Source organism: Schistocerca piceifrons, chromosome 5 (assembly GCF_021461385.2).
Source record: "Schistocerca piceifrons isolate TAMUIC-IGC-003096 chromosome 5, iqSchPice1.1, whole genome shotgun sequence".
Taxonomy (NCBI): Eukaryota; Metazoa; Arthropoda; class Insecta; order Orthoptera; family Acrididae; genus Schistocerca; species Schistocerca piceifrons.
Genome location: NC_060142.1, coordinates 322,985,393 through 323,012,740, shown reverse-complemented (window position 1 = coordinate 323,012,740; position 27,348 = coordinate 322,985,393). Strand labels below are relative to the sequence as shown.

General features: G+C 38.1%; 1 protein-coding gene across 1 annotated transcript in view; it reads right to left on the bottom strand.

Moving 5' to 3' along the window:
- Positions 1 to 27,348, bottom strand: part of LOC124797926 (unconventional myosin-Ie-like) — a 365,871-nt gene that overhangs the window by 281,210 nt on the left and 57,313 nt on the right. The window contains exons 7-10 of the mRNA XM_047261058.1: positions 25,228 to 25,335; positions 20,982 to 21,110; positions 10,624 to 10,820; positions 6,063 to 6,230 (exon numbers count right to left, since the gene is read on the bottom strand). Coding sequence (XP_047117014.1) covers positions 6,063 to 6,230; positions 10,624 to 10,820; positions 20,982 to 21,110; positions 25,228 to 25,335 — 602 coding nt within the window. The remainder of the gene's footprint in view (positions 1 to 6,062; positions 6,231 to 10,623; positions 10,821 to 20,981; positions 21,111 to 25,227; positions 25,336 to 27,348) is intronic.

Here is a 27,348-nt window from a genome sequence, read left to right as displayed (position 1 = left end):
TTCCTATTTATTTCATTTCTACGTGACTTGCCGACATTTTGTCAATCAGTCAGGGGATTTCTTCTGTTATGTAAGTTTTCTTCACCTCTCTTGTACCTAGGTTTGTCTGCACAACTTCTGTGATTGGCCCATTTAGATATGTCTGTTACACTTCAACTGCACTGTCTAATGTGGTATTCATTATCATCTACAGCCTCAGAGAACTTCAAATACATCTCATAATCCGTAAGTACTTCAGTATCCCATTTCTTTGCACATTGTTTCTTCCAGATAAGTCTCTTATACTTCAACCTACTCTTCATCATTACTAAATTGTGATCCAAGTATATAACTGCTCCTACCTCACAATCCACTATGCAATTTCAGAACCTTTGCCTGACCATGACATAATCCAGATCCCCATGACTAGTAGATTATCATCTCCCTTCACAGACTGCAATATCCATTCAGTGCCCTCATACAGTTTTTACACCATTTCTGCTATGATGTACCAGACATCAAATTTGAGATTTTTGTTCAATTTGTGAAGTACCATTTGAGAACACCTTTACAGATATCTGCATCTACAACTACATACAAACTCTGTAAGCCACTTACAGTGTGGGGCAGAGAGTTCCTTGTACCTTTACTAGCCATTTCCTTTCTTGTTCCACTTGCAAATAGAATGAGGATAAAATGACTGTCTATATACCTCCTTATGAGCCCTAATTTCTCTTATCTCTGTGGTACTTAAGCAAATGTACGTTGGAAAGAGTAGTATTATTCTGAAGTCAGCTTCAAATGCCAGTTCTCTAAATTTTCTCACCGGTGTTCCTAAAAAAGAACATTGCCTTCCTTCCAGGGATTCCCATTTCAGTTCCTGAAGCATCTCCGTAATACTTGCTTGTTGATCAAACTTAACAGGTAACAGATTTAGCAGCCTGCTTCTGAACCTCTTCGTGTCTTCCTTTAGTCCAACCTGATGGGGATCCCAAACACTCAAGCACTACTCAAGAAAGGGCCGCACTAGTGTTCTATATGTGGTCTCATTTACAGATGAACCACACTTTCCTAACATTCTCCAAATAAACTAAAGTCAATCATTTGCCTTCCCTAATACATGCCTTACATGCTCATTCCATTTCATATTGCTTTGCAACATTACTCCTAGACATTTAATTGACTTGACTGTGCCAAACATAACGCACTATTAATACTGTGTTTGAACATGCCCTTAATCCATGGTGTGCAGGGTATCGTGTGAGAAAAAGACAAGCTGTGTTTCACACAAGTGAAGCTTTCTAAGCCAGCTCTGATTTGTAGACAAAATCTTCTCAGTCTCAATAAAATTTATCATATTTAAACTGAGAAATTGTTCAAGAATTCTGCAGAAAACCAATTTTATGTATATTAGTCTGATTTTGAAAGCCCGTTCTTTTACCCTTCTTATGTATAGGAGTCACCTGTCCTTTTTTCCAGTCACTTGGGACTTTGCACTGGGTGGGAGACTCACAATAAGTGCAAGCAAAATAAGGGGCCAATGTGGTAAAGTACTCTTTGTAAAACCAAACTGGGATTCCATCTGGACCTGACACCTTATTCTTATTTGTTTTCATCTGCTTAAGTTGCTCCTCTATGCCAGGGACATTTACGACTATGTCCTCCATACAGAAGCCTGTGCAATGGTCAAATGACGGTATATTTATATGATCCTCCAGTGTGAATGATCTCTTAAAAGTGAAACTTCAGCTTTCCTTTTGTTATCTTCTACTGCCACATCAGAGTGGTCAACAAATGACTGGATAGAAGCATTCAGGTTCTCAGCAAGATCCATCACTATGGAATGACGGTGGTAGTAGCTGTATGCTTTGTGCATCAATCTTTTTATTAAACCATTGTGAGATTTTTCTGTCCTTAATCCTCTTACCTGGAATGTACTTCTCCACAACATGATAAACAATATGTTTCAATTGTCCATAATTCCTCTACATCCATCATACTGAAACTAAATGATCTCCAATGATTATCTAAGCGGGATACTAACAACTGCTTATCTGCTCATTCTAGCAAAAATACTCTTCTAGCCTTTTTGACTGACTTATTTTAGTAACCATTGTCACTATGATGAAATCATGATTCATCCCTGTTTCTATAATGTCCCAGGTGATAAGATCAGGCTTGTTTGTTGGAAGGGCGATCAAAAAATTTGCATTTGATGATGATGATGCTGCAACATATATCTTCAGCCTGGTGTATTGTTAAGCTGATCAATTCAATACTCACAGTGATTCTGCCTGATTGGCATACTGATTCTGAACTGCATGGCCTTCAAACGGAAACTTTCTGATTACCTCTTATGGCTACAAGGTCTAAAATATTTCCATCGTGTGTGGGCCGTCTATCTGTTCAAGACAGTTTTCAGAAAATATTTTCAAAAGTACTGCACAAGACTATCTGTTCATAACCTGTGTCCCAAACCCATAGACATTCTAGTCCATACTTAGTAGCTGCCTTCAACTAATATCGTATGATCTGGGTATTTCCACATTACTGTGTTTCGACTTTCCTTGAATGACAAAAACTGTCATGGCAGAATCGGGTAATGGGGAAAAAATCTGACAATTACCACTATTTCACCTAGACATTCACAGCCACAATCAAATTTAACCTCAACAGAGGCCATATTTTTGCTGACTGCCATGAACACTACTACTCCTATGACATCCAGTCTGTCTATACAAAGATACATCTTTGGGAGACGAAGGTGCGTGGCTATATATATGAAAGTATTACACAATATTTTTGGGCAAGTGTTGGTGACTGATTGGTGTCTGCAGGCAATCAATGGATGCATTAGAGATTAAGACCAGTGATTAAAGAACCAGTGCCATTCAAAACAGTTTTACCATCCTGTGATAAATGGGAAGATACCATCATTTCTCTCTCACCCAGCCATATGTCAGTTCATTTTACCTGTCTCTCAAGGTTTTAGTTTGCCCATTTTTTACAAACATATTTCTGTTTCTCATTTATTTAAATGCCCATGTGAGTTATATAAATGTATTAGAAAGAAAAATGTATTTCAAAGGACATAGTAATATCCAAACAGAACATTCAATTAAAACCATTTCAGGTAGGCGGCAGTAGTTATTTTCCATTTATCTTGTACTGGACTTTGTTAATTCACTGAGCATGGTGGCATGGTGGTTAAGGCATTGACCTCTCAGCCAGGAAGAATATGGCTCACATGCCATTTTGTCAATCCAGAGTTAGATTTCTTATGATCTCTCTCTAATCATGCAAAGTGTACACCAGGGCAATTCCTTTGAAAAACTATGGTCATTTCCCATCCCAGCCTTATCCAATCTGAATTTTTGCCCAGTTTCTAACACCCAACATCTAAAAAAATATCTTATTCTTATTTTGCAACAATGTTGCAAACAGTATTAAGAGTATTGATTACAAAATTTAAATTATCACACACATTTAGACTATTTCCCACATGCATATTGAAACACAACTTTTTGAAACCGTTGATATCAACTGATGTATCTCAAACAGGTAGTAGCTAGTCTTAAGGCTGCAACCTGAAATGCCCATTAGCATTATGTAATAGAGCCTTGGGGGCGTGGCTTCTGTGGGGTATACCTCTTATACACTTCAAAAAGGCTCAACTAACAGAGCCTAAGAGTGTCCTAGCAACTTCCATACGATTTTCACGTTCCACTGCTTACATCAAAAGGGAATGAACAGAGTGGCTGAAACTTTGCCATCAAATCCCTGTCTCCGTATACCCCTATTATGCTTTGATGTGTCATTAACTGATGCTCAGTATTAATGTTTTGACAATATTTTAGACAGTTTTTTGTTCCGGTCATGGCAATTCTATCTGTGGTAAACATATGCTTGTAAATGTCTCACTAAGAGAGCAGTAGAATGCCATGAAATTACATGTCACTACCTAGCAGGAGTTTCACAAATGAATAGAGGAAATGTGCATACCATAAATGTCCCTTTAGCATTGTTAGTAAGTTGTTTCAAGAGTGTATTGTGCCTGGGTTCTAGTGAGTTTTATTCTCTTATAAATAACTGCAGCATACCGTGACTCTGAAGACAGCACAGCATTAACTCAATGAGTAATTTCATATGCAAAAATTTGGAGCACGAGCTTGAAAAATAATTACTGAACCATCCAAATTTTAATGAAATGGCCATAGACCATTTTGCAGGACAGATGCGGAGATAAGCTGATTTCATATATAACCAAAGGAATTAAGGAAGGCAAAATGTGCATTAGTAGATGATAAGCAATTAATTTGTTGTAACGACCTATTCAGCCTACTACATGAAGCACTTAAAAATTGGTGGTAACATGTTCATACACTGATGTCACATTTTTCAATACTTTGGCACAATAAACGATATGAAAAATGACACATTTCAGAAAGAAACTACAAACTTTCACAATACACTAGTATAAATATGAAAACTGAGAAATACAATATGATAGCTTCACAAACAAATCAACATGGCAGCTGCTTGGTTTGCTTCTGTCAGCCAACACAGCACGAGACTGGCAACATAACAGAAACATCATTATTTCGTCTCACGAATTCGCGAACACCGCAGACTGAACACACACATAACATTAAAAATCCCAAGTTTAAATTTTAAAACATAAAAAACATTACTCATGCAATAAAGCAAACACACACTGAATTAACGATCTCTCTGCAAAATGGATCTATTAGTACGATTTGTTGGGACAAAGTGTTGGGAAATGTGACTTTGGCAGATATATACACTATCTATAGGTCTTATCACAGTTTTAACTTTCGGTTTTATGTAGCAGCTGATTATGAAACAGAAAGAAGACAATGGAAATTTCAGTATGGAATAATGACAATATTACGAAAAGGATAGACTGCTACTCTTGATATAGAGGAGATGCTGAGTCGCAGACAAGCACAAGAAAAAGACTGCTAAACAAGTGAGCTTTCAGCCACAAGCCTTCTTCAAGTACATAACACATGCACACATTCATTGAGCACTTCTCATATTATTGTCAGACCGAAGGCAAATACATGTAAACTTGTGGCTGGAACGTGATATTCCTTAGGCTTATTAGTTTGGTGAAAACAACTCTGTCAATATAAAATGCTCAAGAATTTGGAAAAAAAAACTGGAAATTCATGAAAACTTTATATCACTTTTGAGGAGCATCCATAAATTTGTGACACACAACTTGCATATCTATCCAATATAAATGATTCGTGAACTCAAACTAACCTGCCTTTTAAAAAAGTGCACTTAAAAAGTGCACTTAAAAAGTGCACTTAAAAAGTGCACTTAAAAAGTGCACTTAAAAAGTGCAAATAACTTTTATGTTGGATGCCTAAGATAAAAAGAGAAAACAATGGCCTCATTAAGAAACCTACTTAAATTTGTGAGGTAAAATTCAATTTAAATAATTCTGTGAACAAACAAAATTGTTAGATTTGGACATAGATCCTGTTACATCCATGATGTGTATCATTTAGTATGTGTGAGTGATTTAGTGACTACGCCCTACTTCTTTAAAGAAGATGCATAAAACATGGAAATAGAGAACACTAGTAATGTTGCAAACAAATTTTTTGTAACTAAATTTGGGTAGTATGAGTAGGATGACAGAATTTGCCAAGCTCATTTCCTATAATGGTGACGTTAATCAGTCAAGAAGAGCTTTTGATTTACTATCACATGACTGCTTTCTTTTAGCATTTGTTCAGTCTCTTGGTTATGACAGCAGATTAGATTTAATTCCCAAAACCATAATCTGCTTATCATTTCTATAATAAAGCTACAATTATGCAATTAAGTTGTGTAAAATTTGTCAAAAGAACAAGAGTTATCAAGGACATGATGATATTTAGCACACATTTATTTTCATTTTTCAGTGAAAGAGCAAAAATGTTTGCAAGCAGAAAGTTAGCAGGGACTACTACAGGAAGAAACAATCAAAATACTAATAAAAAGAATTCTCAATTATTCTTTTTTTAAAACATAAAAGCACCTCAAGTCATTAGCACATTTCAACTTACCTGTTCAGCCTTCAATGTTAACTCGATGAAAATCTGTTGTAGTTTCTCATTCACAAAATTGATGCAAAACTGCTCAAACCCATTCCGTTCGAAGATCTCAAATCCATATATATCTAATATTCCTATGCTCTGGCCTGTGACAGTTGTTTCCATTGCACTATTCACACACTAGTAAAATAAAACAGAAATATCAGATGCCACAATAGAAAATGCACAATATCTGTTAATATACCAAAATGTTATTTCTATTCAAACATGTCTTTCTGTCAGCAGTTGAATTTACATGCAGCAAGAACTAATAATATACTTTTCTCAGTTAAAATATACTGCAACTACACCTGTGCCTTTACTTGACACGAGACTGTTACATATGTAAGTCAACAATGTGTCTTTTTACATTTTAGGTTATTAATCCAAAGTTTTGGAGTTAAACTCTTGGTCGGACACAGTATTTCTTCAGCCCGAATAATTCTCATTGAGTTATCCAGCTGTGAAATAAGTAATACAGAATGCTAAGAATTTGACGGTGGGCCAACTGCTATTCATTCTTTGCAAAATCATGACTTGAGTGGAAAGGCAGTGAAGTAGTGATGAACTGATGGTTTGAGAAACATGCATTATAAAGTGAGAATGTTATTACATCTGTTTTTGGTGTTGAACTTCTGCAGAGTATCGCAGACAAAAACAAACTGATATACTGCATCAAAACTTGTGTAGCACACATTAAAAGATATTCCATGTGGAATTATTGGAGAAATGTGATGGTATATGAATTGAAAATGGTTCTGGAGTGACACTGAATAATGGTTGTCAATTAAAATGCCAGTATCAAACAGTTCTATTCAAATTTTGCACTTGTTTCCACTCAGTTTTATTTGCATGTTTTTTCACATTACAGGATCATGCAAATGCCTTGGATGTTACCTGTAAGCCCTCCATGAGGAACTCACACAGTGTCTTAAAAGTTGCCTGGCCAAGATCCAAACTATCGTATAGTACCTGAAAAGAAAATTCCTAGAGCACTTTACTCTGAACCATTATGTAGCCACTGCCGGAAGTAAAGTATCCATCAAAGGAAGTATCAGCTTCAGATTGGGCAATACACAAAAACCAGAGGAACAGGGTATGAGTGATCATAGCTGACTGTGACACAGTTACATAAGCTGTCTTGTGCCCTGTTATGGCGACTCCACCACCAAGACAATGATCAGTCCAAATTTCCAATCACAACACAAATTATTTTCCATTTGTTTGATGAAGTCTTGTGGAATTATCATTGCTGAAGTTTCCACATACCAGGTGTACCAGTATAAAATGAGCTTTTTTTTTTTAAAATGAAACACTAATTTTGAATTGAAAAGTAAAAACATTTTATTCAAAGTACTTACCATTGCCTTATATACATTTTGACCACCTTTCTGGCTATTTTTGGACACCACACCAATAGAAATTTCGTCTTTCGAAGCAAACCAATCCGACACCCAATTTTCGACTTCTTCATAGGAATCGAAGTGTTCCTCAGCCATTGCATGTCCCATTGATGAAAACAAATGGTAGTCGGAAGGGGCCAAGTCTGGCGAATACGGCGGGTGGGGTAGCAGCTCCCAGCCAAGTGTTTTGATTGTATCCTGAACCAGTTTTGCTTTGTGTGCAGGTGCATTGTCGTGTAAAACAATTACTTTGCCATGTCTTCTGACCCATTCTGATATTTTTTCGATCAACGCATAGTTCAAATTGATCATTTGTTGTCTGTAGCAATTAGTTTCACCGGGTTTTAGAAGCTCATGATACACCACACCTTTCTGATCCCATCAAACACAGAGCATTATCTTCTTGCTGAATCGATCTGGTTTTGCAGTCGATGTTGATGGTTGTCCCGGATTAACCCATGGTTTTTCCCGTTTAGGATTCTTAAAATAAATCCATTTTTCATCGCCCGTAACAATTCGATGCAAAACTGATTTTATTTCATGTCTTTGAAGCAAAATTTGACAAATGGTTTTTCGGTTTTCCATCTGTCTTTCATTCAATTCAAGTGGCACCTATTTTCCACACTTCTGGATCTTTCCCATAGCTTTCAAACAGTCAGAAATTGTTTGTTGTGCAATATTTAGCATTGCTGCCATTTGCTTCTGACTCAAAGTGTCATCTTCATCCAATATTGCTTGCAATTCGGCGTCTTCGAACTTTTTTGGTGGTCTTCCACGTTCTTCATTTCTTACATCAAAATCATTATTTCTGAACTGTTGAAACCATCTTTTGCACGACCAGGACTCGAACCCGGATTTCCCACTTACCGCGAGTGGTCGGCTTACCAGTTGGCTATCCGTGCACGATTCATGGCCAGACCCAAACTTCCGTATGTTGTCAACCATACATCTATACTCACACATCCATTATGTGTAATCCTATACAGACCAGACTTTGTACTTGAAAGTCGCATGTCCGGTATCAGCCGATAAATATGGTATACCAGTGCCTGTGTTATTCTGATGAAAATGCACTGTGGCGACCACAGCCATTACAAAACACATCACATGAATTCGCAATTGTAAATAAAGACTAACATCGGCTGTAGAATGGAATGACTGCAATGAAAATCTGTGCCAGACTGGGACTCGAATGGGGATTTCCCACTTATCGTGAGCAGTTGCCTTACCATTTGGTGCACAACTCATGGCCAGACCCAAACTTCCATATGTTGTCAACCATACATCTACGATCTGTACTCACCCATCCATTATGTGTATTCCTGTACAGATCAGATATTGCACCTCAAGTAAAACATCTGATCTGTATGGGAATACACTTAATGTATGTGTGAGTACAGATCGTAGATGTATGGTTGACAACATGTGGAAGTTTGGGTCTGGCCGTGAGTCGTGCACAGATAGCCAAATGGTAAGGCGACCGCTCGTGATAAGTGGGAAATCCAGGTTCGAGTCCTGGTCCGGCATAGATTTTCTTTGTCGTCATTCCATTCTACAGCTGATGGTAGTCACTATTCGCAATTGCGAATTCATCTGATGTGTCACGTGATGACTGAGGTCGCCACAGTGCATTGTCATCAGAATAACACAGGCACTGGAATACCGTATTCACAAATAGGTTATACACAAATATAGTACTGGCAAATAAATTGCAGGAGGTAAAAAAAAAATAAAATAAAAATAAAAAATGCTTGACTGGAACAGTGTAAAAGAGTAGGGCTGACTTGGCTAAGAAAATATGAAATAAAATTAAAAAGAAGAAAAGTGATGTATGTATTTTCAAGAAAGAAGACGGGATGATGATATCATTACAGTAAAATAAGGGAAAGCTGCTGATGCTGAACACATGCAACAGGCTAAAAAAAAATCAGATGCAGCAAAGAATGCAAAGTGCTTGCATAACAACTGGAAAAAAAGGAAAAAAGAAATCAAATGCATCAAATAAGAGTTCATACTTCCACTACTACATTCTAAACAATAATGGAGGAATGTCTTAATGAAGTTCAAAGCAAAAAACCATAAGGAAGTGGCTATGTATTGTCCACAGGTACTGCATAGCAGCTAAGAAGCAGGAAACTATACTTCATTACTGTTTTCCCTTGCCACGAAGACAAAAGAGTGTGTTATATTTAGCAACTGGAAGATGCTAGGTGGGCAAAAGAAACTGTACTTTACTGCAAAACATGTACACAAAATCCACGATTTTAGCCTAAAAACTGTCTGGATGTACCATATGTTGGAGGAATAGAAATAATAAAGAATCTTGAGGAACATTATTCCGAACACAAGACATCTTCAAGCATACACAGTTGTCTTTGAGAACCCTTGGTTAATACAGAGTGCTGTATTTTTCTTGGAGTAAAACAAGACCACTTGTGGTTAAAGACTGAAATGATCTCCACTTAAAAAAAAAAAAAAAAATTAAAAGAAAGAAAGGGTCACATGAAATACACAGTTGTACTGGCACTCTACAGAATACTGTTGCTGGAAAAAGAGACTCATCTCCTGTGTCTTTAATACAGAGCAAATGAACTGCATCAGGTACAGCAGCCTTTCCCCTATCAACCACCTTGTTGTTTGGAATTCCATGCTCACTCATTTTGATATCTGTTATTTTCACAAATTTTCAATGGCTCAAAATAGGAACTATGTGCATGTTCTTCAGTGAGGCTACTCTGAAATACTTTCGACGTATTATCTTACATACCAGTGCCTGCCTGCCTGCCTGCCTGCCTCCCTCCCTCCCTCCCTACGCAAATGCATGTACATGAGGGTGCACAAATATCTGACAGAAGCAACTAATTTAGAAAACCTAGCTATAATGTCATCTTCATTATGTGCCTCTCTACATCTAAATGATAAAGGAAGGTAGAATCAGAAAATTAAAGAAACATCAACAAAGGAAAGTAAGCACTCAAACTGCAATCAATACCTGTTGTGTATAACTTAGTTTTTAGAAGCCTATTAAAAGGACGTACTTTATTAATCTGCAATAATAATGTCACATTTCTTCACACAGCACAATAGCACTACAAAAACCATACCTTATTAATAAAAATTAACATTCTTACCTTGACTAGAAAATCAAACAGCCTTGCATATACACCCTTGGCTAAAGCATTTCTAGTATACACAGCCTGCTCCACATTCAACGTAACATCAATGGTATCTGACTGACTGCCCCACTTGCTATCAAAGCGTCGGCTTATTAACTTGTTATTTAGATGTCCTTGATCTACCTGGAACAGGTAGGCAGGGAAATCAAGATCTGAAACAGAATATGTAAAAAAACACTGGACATCAATAACCTCCCCACATTTGACAGAGAAGACAATGCAATGAATTCCACCAATGTATTAAGCCTAAATAAAAATTTTAGTAACCTTGGTACAAGACAATAAATACATTTATCAGAAGTCTTGACCTCCAGGATTACAATACGTCATAAGCAATATCTAAGAGTACTTTCTTCTTCCTGTTGGTTCAGTAAACCTCAAGTGAGAATTTGTGAATTATAACACCATGTTGCACTAGCTCAAAGTCTTTAAGTACATTACCACCTGTGACTAACTTCTTTTGGTTTAGTAACTACTAATTGAGAGCAACAATAACATATCTGTGGAAAAGCTATAATCTGATATAAATGCAATCCATAAGCATCTTTTTTCAAAACACATAACAGCACTAAAAAAATTGTATTTTATTTAAAATGTTTGAAGTCAGTATTAGAAAGCAAGCAAGGATATCAACAGTAAGTATACATGTCGCTGAAACAGCATGTGCATGCAGTACATGGTAGTGAAAAGTCTGCCAGTATCATTCATGGGGGAAGGTCACCTCTGCATCACTGATATGATCAGTCGTGATGAAAGAGTAAACTGCTGGTGCACATACAAGTATTTTGGAAAATGCCTTTCACCACACATGGGTGAACATGGGGCTCGTTGTCAGACAACCCCTACATGTTCCCATGTTGACCCTTTCGTCTTCTCCAATTCTTCCCCCTCCCTTTCCTCCACCATCCGTCAGGGCAGCCTCCAGAAGCTGCACCTAGCACCCCTATCCCGTCACCGCAATGTCCCTGCATGCTCCCAAAGACAGCACTAGCATCTTCGCCATACTTAACCTGCTATCCTTCCCCCTCTCTGCCCCTTGCCGCCTCCTCACCCCCACCACTCATCCAAGCAGAGTGATGCTCTTGTCAGACACAGTCGGGCCTAAGTGGTTGGAAACTATCAGTCGTGTGTGTGAGTTGTTGCTGTTGCTGTTGCTGTTATTGTTGTTGTGTAAATGTTTGAGGAAGAGCTTTGTCAGAAAGGTTAAATGTTTCCAGTATTCTTTTCACTGTGCCTGTCTGTGATTCAACACCTCCTCTATGTGGTGAATATGAACCTATACTTTCCATATTGCTGTTATTCCATCCGAGACTTTACATTGTTTGATTTTACACAATTCTGCCAGTTAATGAATAATTTGATTCTTTCTAAGTCCCTGCAGACTGTCCTTCATGATGGGATTTATGGGGCACAGTGTGGGAATGAATGATTCAAAGGAAGGATGAATAGACTCATGCAGTGTTGAGCCATACTTCCTTTAATGACAGCACTGAGAGCTGACAATTAGCTTAGTAATTGGACTGGTAGGTATAATTACTATGTGTATTAAAAGCAAAATTTACTACAGAAAATTGCAGAATTTCAAAGGGACCAAATAATCAGCTATGCTACCTCTTGCCCTCACTGCAGAGGTGAATGACTGCCCCTGCTTTTCAACTTTCCCCCACATCTCTCTGTCCCCTCCCTGAGGGAGGCACTAACAATTATCACAGCTATACTTTTTTTTCTATTTTCAAATATATTTATTGGTAGTACTGGGATTTTGAACTCCTGATGGGAAATACTGGAAACCTAACTCTTACATAACTTTGTCCATTCACTGAAGTCAAACACGAGATGTAGAAGCCCAAAGATCACTGCAATTATGCCATGTACAAATGAAGAAGAAACCTGCATCTTATCATTACACTATTGAGTGTAAAAAAGATGTGATCCATTCTTAACTCATTTGTTGTTGTTGCTACTGTTGTTGTTTCCAGTATGAAGACTTGTCTGATGCAGCTCTCCACTAAAGTCTATTCTGTTCAAGTCTCTTCATCTACGAGTAACTGCTGAACCCAAAATCCATTTGAACCTGTTTACTACAATCTTGATCATGCAGTGCTTCATCGATGATTCATATTGATATTAATATGAACCAATACAGCTGTGTTAATATACATTACTTATGAAACAATCGGTTTCGTTCAATGGCCATCAACAAGTGTCATAATAATCTTACATTAATACAGCTGTGGTGGTTCGTATTAATATTAATTGTTTACTGTAGTTGGGTCTAAGGCTCCCTCTACAATTTTTGCCATGTACACTTCCCTCCTTTACCAAATTAACTATTTCTTGGTGTCTCAGGATATGTCTGTTAACTGAACTCTTCTTTCAATCAAATAGTGCCATCAAGCACTATTCTCCAAGATCTGATTCACTACCTCTTCATTAAGTACCAAACTTACCCACCTACTCTTCACCATTATTGTGTAGTACCACACTTCAAAAGTTTCTGTTCCCTTTCTCTGTGTGCTGTTTATCAACAAATACATTTATGTTCAATACGAACACATCTGTTTTTTCAAAGAAAAGTTTCTTGCTACTGCCATTCTATATTTTATATTCTCTTTAATCTACCATTTTAAGTTATTTTGGTATCAAACAGCAAGAAATCTACTACTTCCACTGACTTATTTACTAATCCAATACCCTCCGCATGATGTAACTTAATTCAACTACATTCCATTATCAGTGATTTTTTTTATTGATTTTCATCTTATAACCTATTTTCAAGACATGGCACATATTGTCCAACTGAGCTTTGAAATGCTTTGCCTCCATTAAAGGAACTACAATGTCATCAGCAAACCTTCATTTCTTCTGCATGAATTTTAATTATTTTTCCTTAGTTTACTTTAGTGCTTGTTCAAGGTACAGAAATAACACTGAGAGGAGATGACAACCCTGACTCCCCCTCTTCTCCACTTCTGCCTTCTTTTCATGCACCTAGATTCTTAGATCTGCAAAAGTTGTAAATAATCTTTTGCTCCCTGTATTTTCTCTCTGATACCTTCTACATTTCAGAGTATCTATTCCAATCAACATTCACAAAAGCCTTTTCTAAATCAACAAATGATGTAAATGTAGGTTTTCCTTTCTTCATTCTCTCTTCTAAGGCACGTTGTATGGTAAGTGTTGCATTGTAGTTCCTACATTTGTCCATAACCCAAACCATTCTTGCACCAGGTCAGCTTCTGCTGGAGGTTCCACTCTTCTGTAAATAGTTCGTGTCAGTATTTTGCAATAATGGCTTATGGAATTGATGGTTCAGTAATATTCACACCTGTCAGGACCTGCTTCTTTGGAATCTGAATTATTACATTCTTCTTGAAGTCGGAGGATATTTCATATGTCATACATCCTGCATACTGGGTGGGGTAGTTCTGTAATGGATGGTTCTCTGAAGGATCCTAATAATTCTGAGGGAATGTCATTTACTTCAGGAGCTCTGTTTCAGTTTTGATCTTTCAGTGCTCTGTCAAATTATTCTCAAAGCATTAAATATATTATTTACGATGTGAGGTTTCATGTTTCAGCACATTAAGCTGTTTTTCCTTATCATCTTGAAACCTATTATAGTGCGAACGTATATGAATATATATTATAACACTGTGTGATGTTTTCTGCCATGACATATATGAACTTTGCTGGATCAGTTACATAACAGAAATCTATACCAAACAGATAACATTTTTTGTAAATACCATACCAAGAAGTAGTTGCTTCTGGTGATTTCTTGACAAGTTGGAGCTTATGGGCACTCAATGGCATTTCTTGACAAGTTTTATTGGCAAAGTGTTGAAATTTATTAATTGCTCATTTGTATTTTTGTCCTCTGCCAGTCCGCATGATGATCAACTAAACGTGAACCACACAAAAAATACAGTTTTTAACACCGCTGAGACATGTTCACAGAAATTCATTAAGCTGTAAAGGACCACAATTCCAATTTCTTTTTCCTTTTTTCCTTTCCCTTCTTTCATGACTCTTAAATTATATGTTTACAGTAGTTAAATTGTGTTTTGCGCAAAATTCTAACAGATCATTCATTCTTCTATTCTTTCACCCAGACCATTATCTCCTACTGTCTCTACCACTGTCCCCTCTCTCCACTATTGTTTCCAGTTGCCTCATCACCAGTTTCCATATCCAATAATGTAGAAAACAATTCCTTTAGTCCCACCACACTTTTTTTATATCTTCCTCACCTATGGAGCTAAAAGACATGCACTTTTACTACTCCAGAGGATCATTGTTCCTTGTATATATTTTCTATGATAATCCTTTCACTATGCTGTGTGACCTCAAGCTTCCCTGCTGGATCAGTTGTTTGTATTGCTCTTGGGTGTCCAGCCTGCTGCAATCACTTAAGAAACACAATATTTCTACAGCTTACCTTGTCATCATTTCAGGTGGTATCTGAAGAATGAACATCTTTGGTACATCATGCCTCCTTTACACTCTTCTTGCTCCCCACATTTTCCCTCACTACCTGGTCACAGGCCTCATCTGGTGGAGTGGTGGGGAGACATGACCACAAAATAATGGATGCAAACTCCAGGCCCTCAGTGCTTCTCGCTGTTGACTGATGTTGTGACTTCAGATGGCTGAGCATCAAGTCCAATGCTCCATCGTGAAATGACAGTCTCTATTGATCACTCTTATTTCAACATCCTCCTTTACAACGCAATCCCATAATGACAAGCTCTGTTACAACACATCCATTTGTTTATATTTCATTGCTTTCCCTGCAGCTATGCAGTGTCCTGCAATGACAGATTTTTTTGGATGCTTGTGTTCAGTGTACCTCCTATGCTCCTGGCATCTTTTTTCAATTGTCAGTACAGTCTGCCCAAAGTACGCCTTACCACATTTGCATGACATACGGTACATATTCAGTTTATGACACCCCAATTTATCTTTCATTACATCTAACACAGCATGTATTTTTAAAGATGGATGGAAAATGCATTTAATGTTATGTTGAACCAAGATACTGCCTATCTTGTTCAATACCTGGTCAGTGTTCGGCAGATATGCCATTGTCTTATTCTTCAGTCATAGTAGTCTATTTAGTGGACCTGCATCTTCTGCCTGAAAGCAAGTCAGATTTTCCTCCTGTCACAAGCATTCTTTTTGAATATGTTCTTAAGGTAGTTGAGGTCCATTAGCAGGCTTTCATCATCCGATATTGTATGGGCCATGTGGAACAGCATATGTGTAGCACATCCTCGCACGATGAAGGATCATAGCAGCTGGAGGTTTAGAAATACCAGTCAGCGTAAGTGACTTTCCGGTCTCATAATGCCACTGCCTTGTGCTCCAATAGGGCATCCAAAAAGGGGAGTTTGCAATTCTCTTCCACCTCCATGGTGATCTGATACTGTGGTGTAGGGAGTTCAGATGTGGGAAAACTCGTGAAGCTTTTCACTCCCATGCTGCCACATCACAAATGTGTAATCAACATGCAATCTTCAGTGCAGATTTTTCCCAGGCTTTCTCTTCAAAATCCTTCATGAACAGGTCCAGTACAACAGGTGACTAAAAGCACCCCATGGCACACCATCCTTTTGTTTATAACTGTCACTACTGAGCAGCAAGAATATAACGAGAGGGTGAATTTGAAGAGAGTTGTCACTATGGGGCTGAATTTCTCCCTGATCAACTTACGAGAATCATAACACGGCGCTCTGGTAGAAAGGGTGACCAAATCCAAGATCATCATAAGGTTCTTCTTACAAAGACACTGTTCTTGCAGCCATTGAATAAAATAGACATGAATATTAAATACAATATTTGGGATGAAAGAGAAGCTCCATGTACTGAAAATGGAATTGCAATACTAACACACACAAAAATAAAAAAAAAGAGACAGCTAAACCTCCAATTTTCATTTTTTCCCCTCTCTGCTCATCAGAGAAAATGACAAAAATAGGAGCAGAAAAAAGAACAAGTGGGCTTTTGGCCATTATAAGGAAGAAAACATCAATGCAAATTGAATCAGAGAAATATTGAAACACAGCAAACTAAGAACTGAGATTCAAATTTTAGAGTAAAAAAAGTACTAGTAAGTTGATGGTAATTTGAACACCACATATGAATGGTAATCTGAAAATAAATTGCAAAATGCAAGTGGAAAACAAAGGTAAATGAAAGGGGAAAACTCGCAGCACTTTTGTGTTGACAATGGCATCAAGTGGAGCATTGATCTTTCAAGGGCAATCGATATCTGAAGATGCTCCCATTGGAAGAGTGAAATTAGTATTAGGGCAGAGGACCATCGGGGAAATAAGAGTGGATAAGTGGGGGGGAATACGAAAAAGAGAATATTAAAAAGATAATACTTAAAAAGGAGAAATACTTGCTGAAAAAACAAAAAGAAAATAACAAAATAGAACAGAAGTAGAGAAAGGTGGAATGCTAAAACCAACAATGAATTTTATAGCACATGAACCAAATGTTATGATGGAGAAGAAAATAAAGACATGAGTAAGAGTTTAGTTGGGGACAGCTGGATGGAATGGGGCAAGAAAAGAAAGGAGTAAGGGGGAGGTGGCACATGGAATACAAGGGCTAACGAAGGCTGAGACCATATGAGTGATGAAAATGAGGGATATAGTAAAACCTGATTTAAAACTCGCTAATGAAATCCCACTTTTAACGAATATTTCCATCAGTCCCAGCGAAACTCCCATAACAGCAATGTTATTTCTCCCTGCTTTTAACGCGTCCCACTTTAAGAAAAAGTCCACTTTTAAGGAATAAACATGAAACTTTTGCAAACTGAAATCCGTTCCTTATGTAATTCATAACATGCTGTTGAGAGATTCTGATTTGTTTTCACTTCACACAGGTCAAAATTTTTGTTATGGAATGCAGAAAATGGTAATTGATTCAACATGCTGATGTGTGCCTACATTGCAGTAAATATCTTGACTTCCCTTTTACTCAAGTGGCAGACTCTGCAAGAGAGGCGCTCTGCATCGCGGTGTAGCTTGCTCGCCAGGTTTCGAGAGGGTGCGTTTCTGGATGAGGTATCGAATATATTGCTTCCCCCTACTTATACCTCCCGAGGAGATCACGAATGTAAAATTAGAGAGATTAGAGCGCGCACGGAGGCTTTCAGACAGTCGTTCTTCCCGCGAACCATACGCGACTGGAACAGGAAAGGGAGGTAATGACAGTGGCACGTAAAGTGCCCTCCGCCACACACCGTTGGGTGGCTTGCGGAGTATAAATGTAGATGTAGATGTAGATGTACTGATACCAACAGATGTGTTGAAAGAATTGAGATCAATTTTCATGCAGTTTAGGTCATGCAAGACCGAGAAAGACGCAAGACCAAGACAGACAGGCCACATTGCATATATTACAGCACATGACACTACAGGTCTTCTGAGTGCCAGGAGACGTCCCCAGTGCGGAGCAAATAACTATTTCAGACAACTTTAATAATTCTTAATTGTGTGTTTAAAAATATGTACGCTCCCAATAGCACACAACAAAGTTAAGACCTTCAGTGGGAACCTTTCCACTGAGGTACTGATCTCTTGGGGGCTCTGCATGGAGCCAAGCATTCGCAAAATATGGTGGGCAAGGTGACTAATATGATGTCACAAGTTCATTGCAGGGCCCATATTTCTCATGGGTCCCAGGTCCCATGATCTGACACCACGAATATGAAATGCAAAAAGCGTAGTTGTTTGGTTACTGAATTGTCTACATCATCAGCTTAATTTTTGTGGAGTTATGGACTGCAAGTGTATACGAAATTTACAGTTCAGCAAAAGCTGACAATGACAATCTTAAATGAATCTTTCCAATAAGACAAAGAAATACGATTCTACATGTGACGTATATTCAAAAATAAGTGAGTGTTCTTAAATGTCAAAGCTAACGATTGCTGTGGATCCAAAAAGGAACATCATTCATATGTCCACATTCAATGAGGTGGAAAATATCCTAAAGTAATTTCAAGGACTGAGAAGTGGGAGAATTCCTATAAGAGGAACCATACTGCAAGAGAAGTCATGAAATTGTTCTGAAGATCAGCATTGAAAATTTCTGTACATCGAAGGGCTGGTTGAATTGATATAAAAAACACCATAAGCTGTCATTTCAAAGTATAAGTGCAGAAAGCGAGACCCTGGTCACAGGAAGTGTGAACTACTGGAAGAACATCATATTTCCATGACTGATACAGGGTAACAGCCCACGTCCATTTTGAACACTGATCAAATGGTGTCTTTTATAATTTACTTCCTGCAAAATCATATTCTTAAGTGAGAAAAATGGCACAGAGGTGAAAAATTACAGAAAGGATGACGACACTACTGTGCATAAATAGTGATGATAGTGAAGAGTCCCACCACTGTCAATTCCCAGATCTTTCCAAAGTAAAAAGCACTTCTTTGTACTTACGAGTACAACAATAGTCCCTGGAGATGTCAGAAAGCTTAATGACTTTTTCTGTTGTTTAGATGCCAAGGAGGGTGCAGCAGGAAGCAAAATTGTACTACTTATTGATATATGCACCGTACATACCAAGGAGACAAAATTTCAGAATAAGTATATGTTGTGTTCCTTCCTCCAAACTGCCCAGGTCATCTTCAGCCTCTGAACTTATGCATAAAACACTCTGTTAAATCCAAATACAGAGAAGCATTTGGGTATAAGTCAGTTTCATTCTTTGAGAGGAAGAAACTGATGAGACTCAGCGCTGTACAGGTTATGCATATGATTGTTGTCGCCTGGAATTCTGTAACACAACAGAATGTGTTAAATTGTTTCACATTAGTTGCTGTTGAAGACAACAGACTTCCAGATGAAAAATAGATTAGAGAAATTGGTATTTCTGAAAATACAACATTCCAGGACATTTTTTGTTGCGATAATGACATCCTGACTTCTCCACCCACGACTGATGCAAGTAAAATGCTTATGAGAAATACAGGTAGGAGCAGGCAATGGCACTGATGAAGAAGAAGAAGAAGAAGAAGAAGAAGAAGAAGAAGAAAAGGGGAGAGCAATGCATTCGGTTTCGTTGCTGATGTACAAGGAACTGATACTGTCAGGAATTACTTTTCCTCTTATAATGTAGATTAATCAGTTCTAACTAATATCAACCAGCTGGAGCAACAACTTCTTTCACTAAAATATGCTGGAAGGACAAAATAAACCAGACTTATTGATTTTTTAAAAATAAAATATATGTTCTGTGAAAAGTGTAATATTTATATACTTGCTGCATTTAAATTTATAGCACAGAATATTGCTGATTTTGTGATTAAAAAGCACTTGTATCACCTAAGCAAGATTGATTTACGATTCTGGGTCACTCCTCCTGTGTACCAGGCAAAATCCCTATTTACGGAAAAATATTTGGGTCCCCAAACATTATTTAAAAAGGAGTTTCACTGTATTTTGCAAGAAGCGTTCTCACCTGTGCAATGTAGAAAACCTGTTGTTGGGAAGAAAATATTTTTAATCACTATGAAACTCTACGGGTATGAGCAAAACAAATTATAAGGTTAGGTTAGTGGTGTTTAACGTCCCGTCCACAATGAGGTCATTAGAGACGGAGCGCAAGCTTGGGTTAGGGAAGGATGGGGAAGGAAATCGGCCATGCCCTTTCAAAGGAACCATCCCGACATTTGCCTGAAACGATTTAGGGAAATCACAGAAAACCTAAATCAGGATGGCCGGAGACGGGATTGAACCAAACAAATTATAAAGTAGTGCAAAATACCATAAGGGTGGCATTCCCTCAGCAATGCATTACTACAACAATTACCAAATTCCCTACACACATTCCCACTTCAAATGTGAATTGATTAGCAAAGTTTCATTCTTTTCAACTATGGCACATCTGTTGAAAATCAGCAAATTTTCCTAGCTAATGTTAGACACAGTTTCAAATTATCATTCATTGCTCTATGCACTGCTGTTGCAATATATTTTTGAGGAGACCAACACAACAACAACACATAAATAGTCGAACAGTCCATAGGTGTACTGCCAGTCCATAGTGTCCGACGGGCACAATATTTCGGCGATCAGACAAGTCGCCATCATCACATGCCCTCAGGAGCTCAGTTTGTCAGCGCACCTGACGATGGCGATATGTCTAATCACCGAAATACTGTGCCTGTTTGACACTATGGACAGGCAGTACACCTGTGGACTGTTCGAGCAAGAAATACGCCGGGAGACACTGAAGAATCACAACATATAAATGGACTACAAAAGCAGTACGTCTCAATACTCACATCTGTTGTCAGAAACTTGTGCATAATTCCCTCGTTCTTCAAACATAATATTCCCTAGATGAAGAACACCAGCCACAACACGAAAAACATCAGTCTGGAGGTTTTCTGCCATGCCCATTACACTCATTGCTGAAAAAAAAAATTGCTTCTTTCTGAATTCTGATACAACAGGGAGAGCCAATTAACATTATTTTGTTGCATCATTAGCACAGGAAAATATGAGTTAAAGCCACCACATGTCATACAGAGCAAGTAAAGGACAGAGGACATGTAAGTGAAAAAGTCACAATTATTGTAATTAGATATCAGGAGTTCTTGCAGTTCTGATGAAATTAAATTCAGTGGCTATTCTACAACACCCTCTTTACTTTTTTATGTGCCAGTTCACTGGTTCCTCTGAAAAGTGAAATGACATTTTTGCTCGTGCCATTTTTTCATCTTCCACCCATGATTGCAAATCATAATATTACATAATTAACAGTGAATACAAAATAGAAATAATTTTACATTTTGAAAGTTGTATGTAGAATGTGCAAAATAAACAAAATTAAAAATTCTTACACTGAAAATTCACTCTTTCCCCTCAACTGCTCTCTGATATGTTACACCCATTCATTTATCACACTAGAGCACCAGAGGAGTGGAGAAGGAGGGTGATAGGCAAGAGTAGAACAAGAAGGCAATAAGAGTCTATTCATTTGTGAATCACAACCAGGGTGGCTACTCAAACTTGGGGAAAAAAATAATATATTCCCTGAGAATTCCTGGTGTGAGGAGGAAGATGGTGCAAGAAGATCCTGATAAATTAATAGGGGGGGGGGGGGGGGGGGTGCAGCATGTGACAATAATGACTTTTCTCTTTTCTCTCAGTTGAGCCATATCTCAGCCATAAGCAGTGGTTTAGCTGCAGTTTTTAAACATCCATGACTTATATGGAATAATATTCATATAATTAACACTCTTTCAAATATTACGCATTTTAAAGTTTGTGATTTATAACACTCAAAATTATTCAAGTTCAACGCAAGGTTAAAAATGCAGAATTCCTTAGGATTTCACCTAATTCCTCAAATTCTCCAAGATTTCCGTTATTTTTCGAGGTAAAGTGTAATTCTCTGAGAATCCCAAGATTTCCAGAAGAATCGTCACCCCAACAACAGAGCTGAGAGACCAAATGGTCATATGGATAGAAAAGAGTGAATGTAAACAAAACATCAGACTTAATACATGATATTGAAAGTATATCCTATATCAAAATGTGTACATCTGAGTAGAAATGCTAGGAAAAAAAGTATGTGCAAAACAGCCCATCAGAAAACTTATCCAACAAAGAGTGGCAAAAATACCATAATATAATGGTACAGAAAACGTACCTCCTCATTCTGATGAAGTACTGCCAATTTCTGCTCATATTGACAATATATTGTAAATACAGGAAAACAACAAACAATAAGGAGAATTTTAGGCATCGTAGAATATGAGGAGCTTCTAACCCTGGGCATTAAGTTGCTTGATACTCAACATGTGGCTGTTAGTGTCCACACAAAATTGTTATTGGATGAGTGAGTTTAAAACTTGTTAAGAACACTACCATTCAACGTGTGAAAGGATCAGTGACAATCATGGGATAAAATATTTTCTCAATAAAACATCCAACAGTAATAGTATAAAAAATCTATGCCTAAATATATCTAAAAAGAAAGATGATGAAACTTACCAAACAAAAGCGCTGGCAGGTCGATAGACACACTAACAAACACAAACATACACACAAAATTCTAGCTTTCGCAACCAATGGTTGCCTCGTCAGGAAAGAGGGAAGGAGAAGGAAAGACAAAAGGATATGGGTTTTAAGGGAGAGGGTAAGGAGTCACTCCAATCCCGGGAGCGGAAAGACTTACCTTAGGGGGAAAAAAGGACAGGTATACACTCGCACACACACACATATCCATCCACACATACACAGACACAAGCAGACATGTCTGCTTGTGTCTGTGTATGTGTGGATGGATATGTGTGTGTGTGCGAGTGTATACCTGTCCTTTTTTCCCCCTAAGGTAAGTCTTTCCGCTCCCGGGATTGGAATGACTCCTTACCCTCTCCCTTAAAACCCATATCCTTTTGTCTTTCCTTCTCCTTCCCTCTTTCCTGACGAGGCAACCATTGGTTGCGAAAGCTAGAATTTTGTGTGTATGTTTGTGTTTGTTAGTGTGTCTATCGACCTGCCAGCGCTTTTGTTTGGTAAGTTTCATCATCTTTCTTTTTAGATATATTTTTCCCACGTGGAATGTTCCCCTCTATTATATTCAAATCTATGCCTAATATTTATTGAAGTCTTCCACTCAATTTTTCTTTTGTATGAGAAGGCTAATCTCAGGAACTGGTTTGGGAATTTTTATACAGTTTTTGTTAATAGACAGAATGATTCATGAGGAAGGTTTTTGTATATAACTGTCCGCTACACCAGACAAGTCATCCGCCCATAGGTACTTAGTGCTACCCATACGAAGCTCGATAGGTCATCACTGCAATATAAAATACAGGGTATATCTGTAGCCAAGCAATTAAATGTCCCCTCTTCAGCATACAAAATATACTCAAATAAATAAGGTGCAATGCACTACCAAAGCCCTATGTGTCACAATCTGAAGAAATTTCATGTTGTACCAGGGAGGCATTGTTATGAAGTGCAGAGGAGAACAAGCATAACTTCTTATAACAAGGGTCCGCAGCCAATAAGAATTGTTTGAAAGATGTCATTTTCACTTATGGCTGTAGATGTTTTTATTCTACTATTTAAATTTTGGCTTTACGCCACTGTCAAGCATTTGATCCCTAGACACAAACAGGGGGAAAATGCATGCAATGCTTGACAATGGTCTAATGCTGAAATTGCAATAGCAGATTACAAACTTCTAATGCCATAAGTGAAAAGACATCCTCTAAGCAGAGCGAAAATAGCTTTGACAATGGAGTTAACCACAGTCAGTCAATCAATTTAAAAATTTGAAGTGTCATCTCATTTGATCTTCAGACCTTCTCTTTCCCAAAAATATCCACGACTATATTCAGCAATGACACCACTGAATACGAAAAGATTTCACAGAACATTATTACATTTTTTTCACAAGCCTGTTTGACTACTGCAGCATTGGTCACATTTCAATGTGTTGCAATACCCATCCAAATTTCTCTGTTTACGTTTGTTTCACAGTAAGGAGCGGAATTCCTGGACAGCCTTCTCTGCTGAGACTAGTCCCCTGATACTGGGAAGAGCAATGAGTCTCAACAGATGAGGAAAGCTTTTGTACTGACACTTCTCATGTACTTGTCACTTGTGAGAACATCAAAAAAAGCCCAGCTTCAAGGACAAGGCCTTCTGCTGGTAAACAAATCCTGAGAACATTATCTGGGAAGCAACTGAATAGCCAACTGAGTCCCCTCACTTGGAGCCATGTATGTAAATTATGGCATCTTCATGGCTTTTGTTCAGACAGGCTCCAACTGATGTCATGCACCAATTTGTTAGTGTGAAAGAGATTTAGATCCATTGCTTCATATCAGATATAGGACATCATTCAAAGCTGTGGACGGTAGCTCAAAACACGGTAAACTGATTTCACACAGCGATTAGTTATGGTCAATAGTTTCTGGAATACAAAGTATTGTTGTTACTGATTTACTTACAAGGTTGAACTGATAAATGATTAAAATGAAGCTTATCTTATTGGTCAACAGGAATCAAAAAATATGGGAAGAGTTTGGAAAGCACAGGAAAGTATTTATGTCTTCTGGACAATGCACTTGCCCACAACTGAGAAACTGAGTATGAACTATTAGTTGGAGCAGTTAAGGAAGTTCAATTCCAGACAACTGTCACACCTGTAACTTGGCAATATAAAACCATCAGTATCAGGCTGAGATTGTATTTTAGCTCATCAAGTGCACGTCCTAATAATGCACAGAAACTGCAATACAATTAAATATTGACAGCACAGTAAAAATTTCTCTCCATACACAGATGTACCATCACGCCAAATTGTAAACGAGTTCACATGTTACAACCACTAATGTGTATGAACAACAAAGTAAAATTTTTAAAAAATGACAAAATTTCCAAATGCTGAATAGCTAGCATACACAAACCAAAAGTATAATGATAATTTCAGCACACATTCTACCAAGCACCCAAGAAATTGTACTGCCTAATCACAAAGAACTGGAAGAAAGTCTTAGTAGCACATGCCTTTCAATGTTTCCTGGAAATCATGAGCATCATTCGTTCCATCAACTTTATGGTTCCCACCATAGCTGAGGTATGTGTAGTAGTCTAATGATTCCAGTCCAAAATCACCTGCAAAAGAAGAGAAAATTCGTGAATGCATTTTGACTGTGATCTCAAAATACACTTTTACATATCAGTCATTTCTTTACTTCTAAGAACTGCATTAACTCGAGAGAGAAGATCTGTCAATTCCAGCACTTTTCTTAAGCCATTTATGGTAACCACAGGAAATCTAATCTGGATGGTTGTACTGGGATTTGTACTGCCAACTCCCATTGTAAGTAGATCACTTTGCTCAGTTACATCTTAAGATCTTTCAAGTGGGGTAGGGGGGTAGGGTTTGAATGAAGGCAGATGAATAGAGGATGGGATGCTGGGGGGGGGGGGGGCAATGGAGTGGAGGACGAGTGGATGAGGAATTGAGAAATAGATGAGGGGCAAGGAGAATGGTGCAGGCAGAAGGAATGGGGAGTTGCAAGTGCATGGGAATGGAAGACAGCTTGGGGAGTGGGGGGGGGGGGGGGGGGGAGGAGTGGAGGACTGGAGGGGGGTGAGGGCAGAGAAATAGAAGACTGGCCAGAGGCAAGAGGACAGGGAAATGTTTGGGATAGCAATAGATCCACATCAAAAGATAAAGCATTGTGGAGCAAATGAGCATCCTATTTTACACTGGTAAAATTAGCAGTGTATCCATGATATTCATGCATATGACTTTTGTCACTGTAGACTATGCCTGCAGGAATCTACCATGTCACCTGAACCTCACGTGGTCACGCAATGCAGGCTTCCTCGGCTGGTATTTGCACCCTGGGTGATTTCTGTTTTACGGGCATTAGGCCATGGTTCAACCCGCATTTCTGTACCTAACATTTCGTCTCCTAATGCACATCACCAGAAGCTATTAACACTCAGATGTCAGTTTCAAAGTTAAACAAGCTCAGCACGCCAAACTGTCAATTTGTAACATCGTCAGACTGTTGCATAAGATCACAGAATTATTTGACATGTGATCTGGACAAGAGATGGCATTGTTTGCTTCGTTTAGCACTAAAGCATACAACTTGGCTAATTTCAATACTCCTCCTTTTCTGTTAAAGTTGTTTTTTTGCTTTTGAATTTCTGCATCCTCTCTGTACATTCTAGCATAGTAATGAGTGGATATTGACTAAACCATAGAATTTGCAGTGTTCCTGGAAACAGTACTATTAGAGATTTATCCACGTTTCCCAGCCGACAATTACTCGTGTTCCTTTGTAGTTACTATGTACACTTGAGACCATATGCAAGGATTTTTATATATTTCTGTTGTGGTTGAGTGGGAGGTATAGGTCCTTTGCAGTGCTTTGCAGTGTTCAAGTAATCACAGGCCTTTGTTGTTGGTTTGAACACTGTGGCATATTGTGTCTTCTTACAAGGGAACCTCCCCAACGTACCCCCCTCAGATTTAGTTATAAGTTGGCACAGGCCTTGAAAAACTGAACACAGATCAATCGATAAAACAGGAAGAAGTTGTGTGGAACTATGAAAAAAATAAGCAAAATATACAAACTGAGTAGTCCATGCACAAGATAGGCAACATCAAGGACAGCGTGAGCTCAGGAGCGCCGTGGTCCCGTGGTTAGCATGAGCAGCTGCAGAATGAGAGGTCCTTGGTTCAAGTCTTCCCTCGAGTGAAAAGTTTAATTTTTTATTTTCAGACAATTATCAAAGTTCAGGCACTCACACATAATCAACTTCGCTCTCCAAAATTCATGGACATGTTCAGATTTGCTTGGACATTTGCAGGATTTGACGGTCTACACACGGACAACTTTGAAAACGTGAAAAACATATGTTTTGACAGAGCACAGGGAAAACTGTGCGACTGTGAAACTGTTGCATTCATTTGTTGCAGTTTATGTGACAAACTCTTATGTTTTCATCACTTTGTTGGGGGGGGTGATTATCACATCCACAAGAAAACCTAATTCGGGCAAGGTAGAAGAATCTTTTTACCCATTTGCCAAGTGTACAAGTTAGGTGGGTTGACAACATATTTCTGTCATGTGACACACATGCCGTCGTATAGAATAAATCAGACGT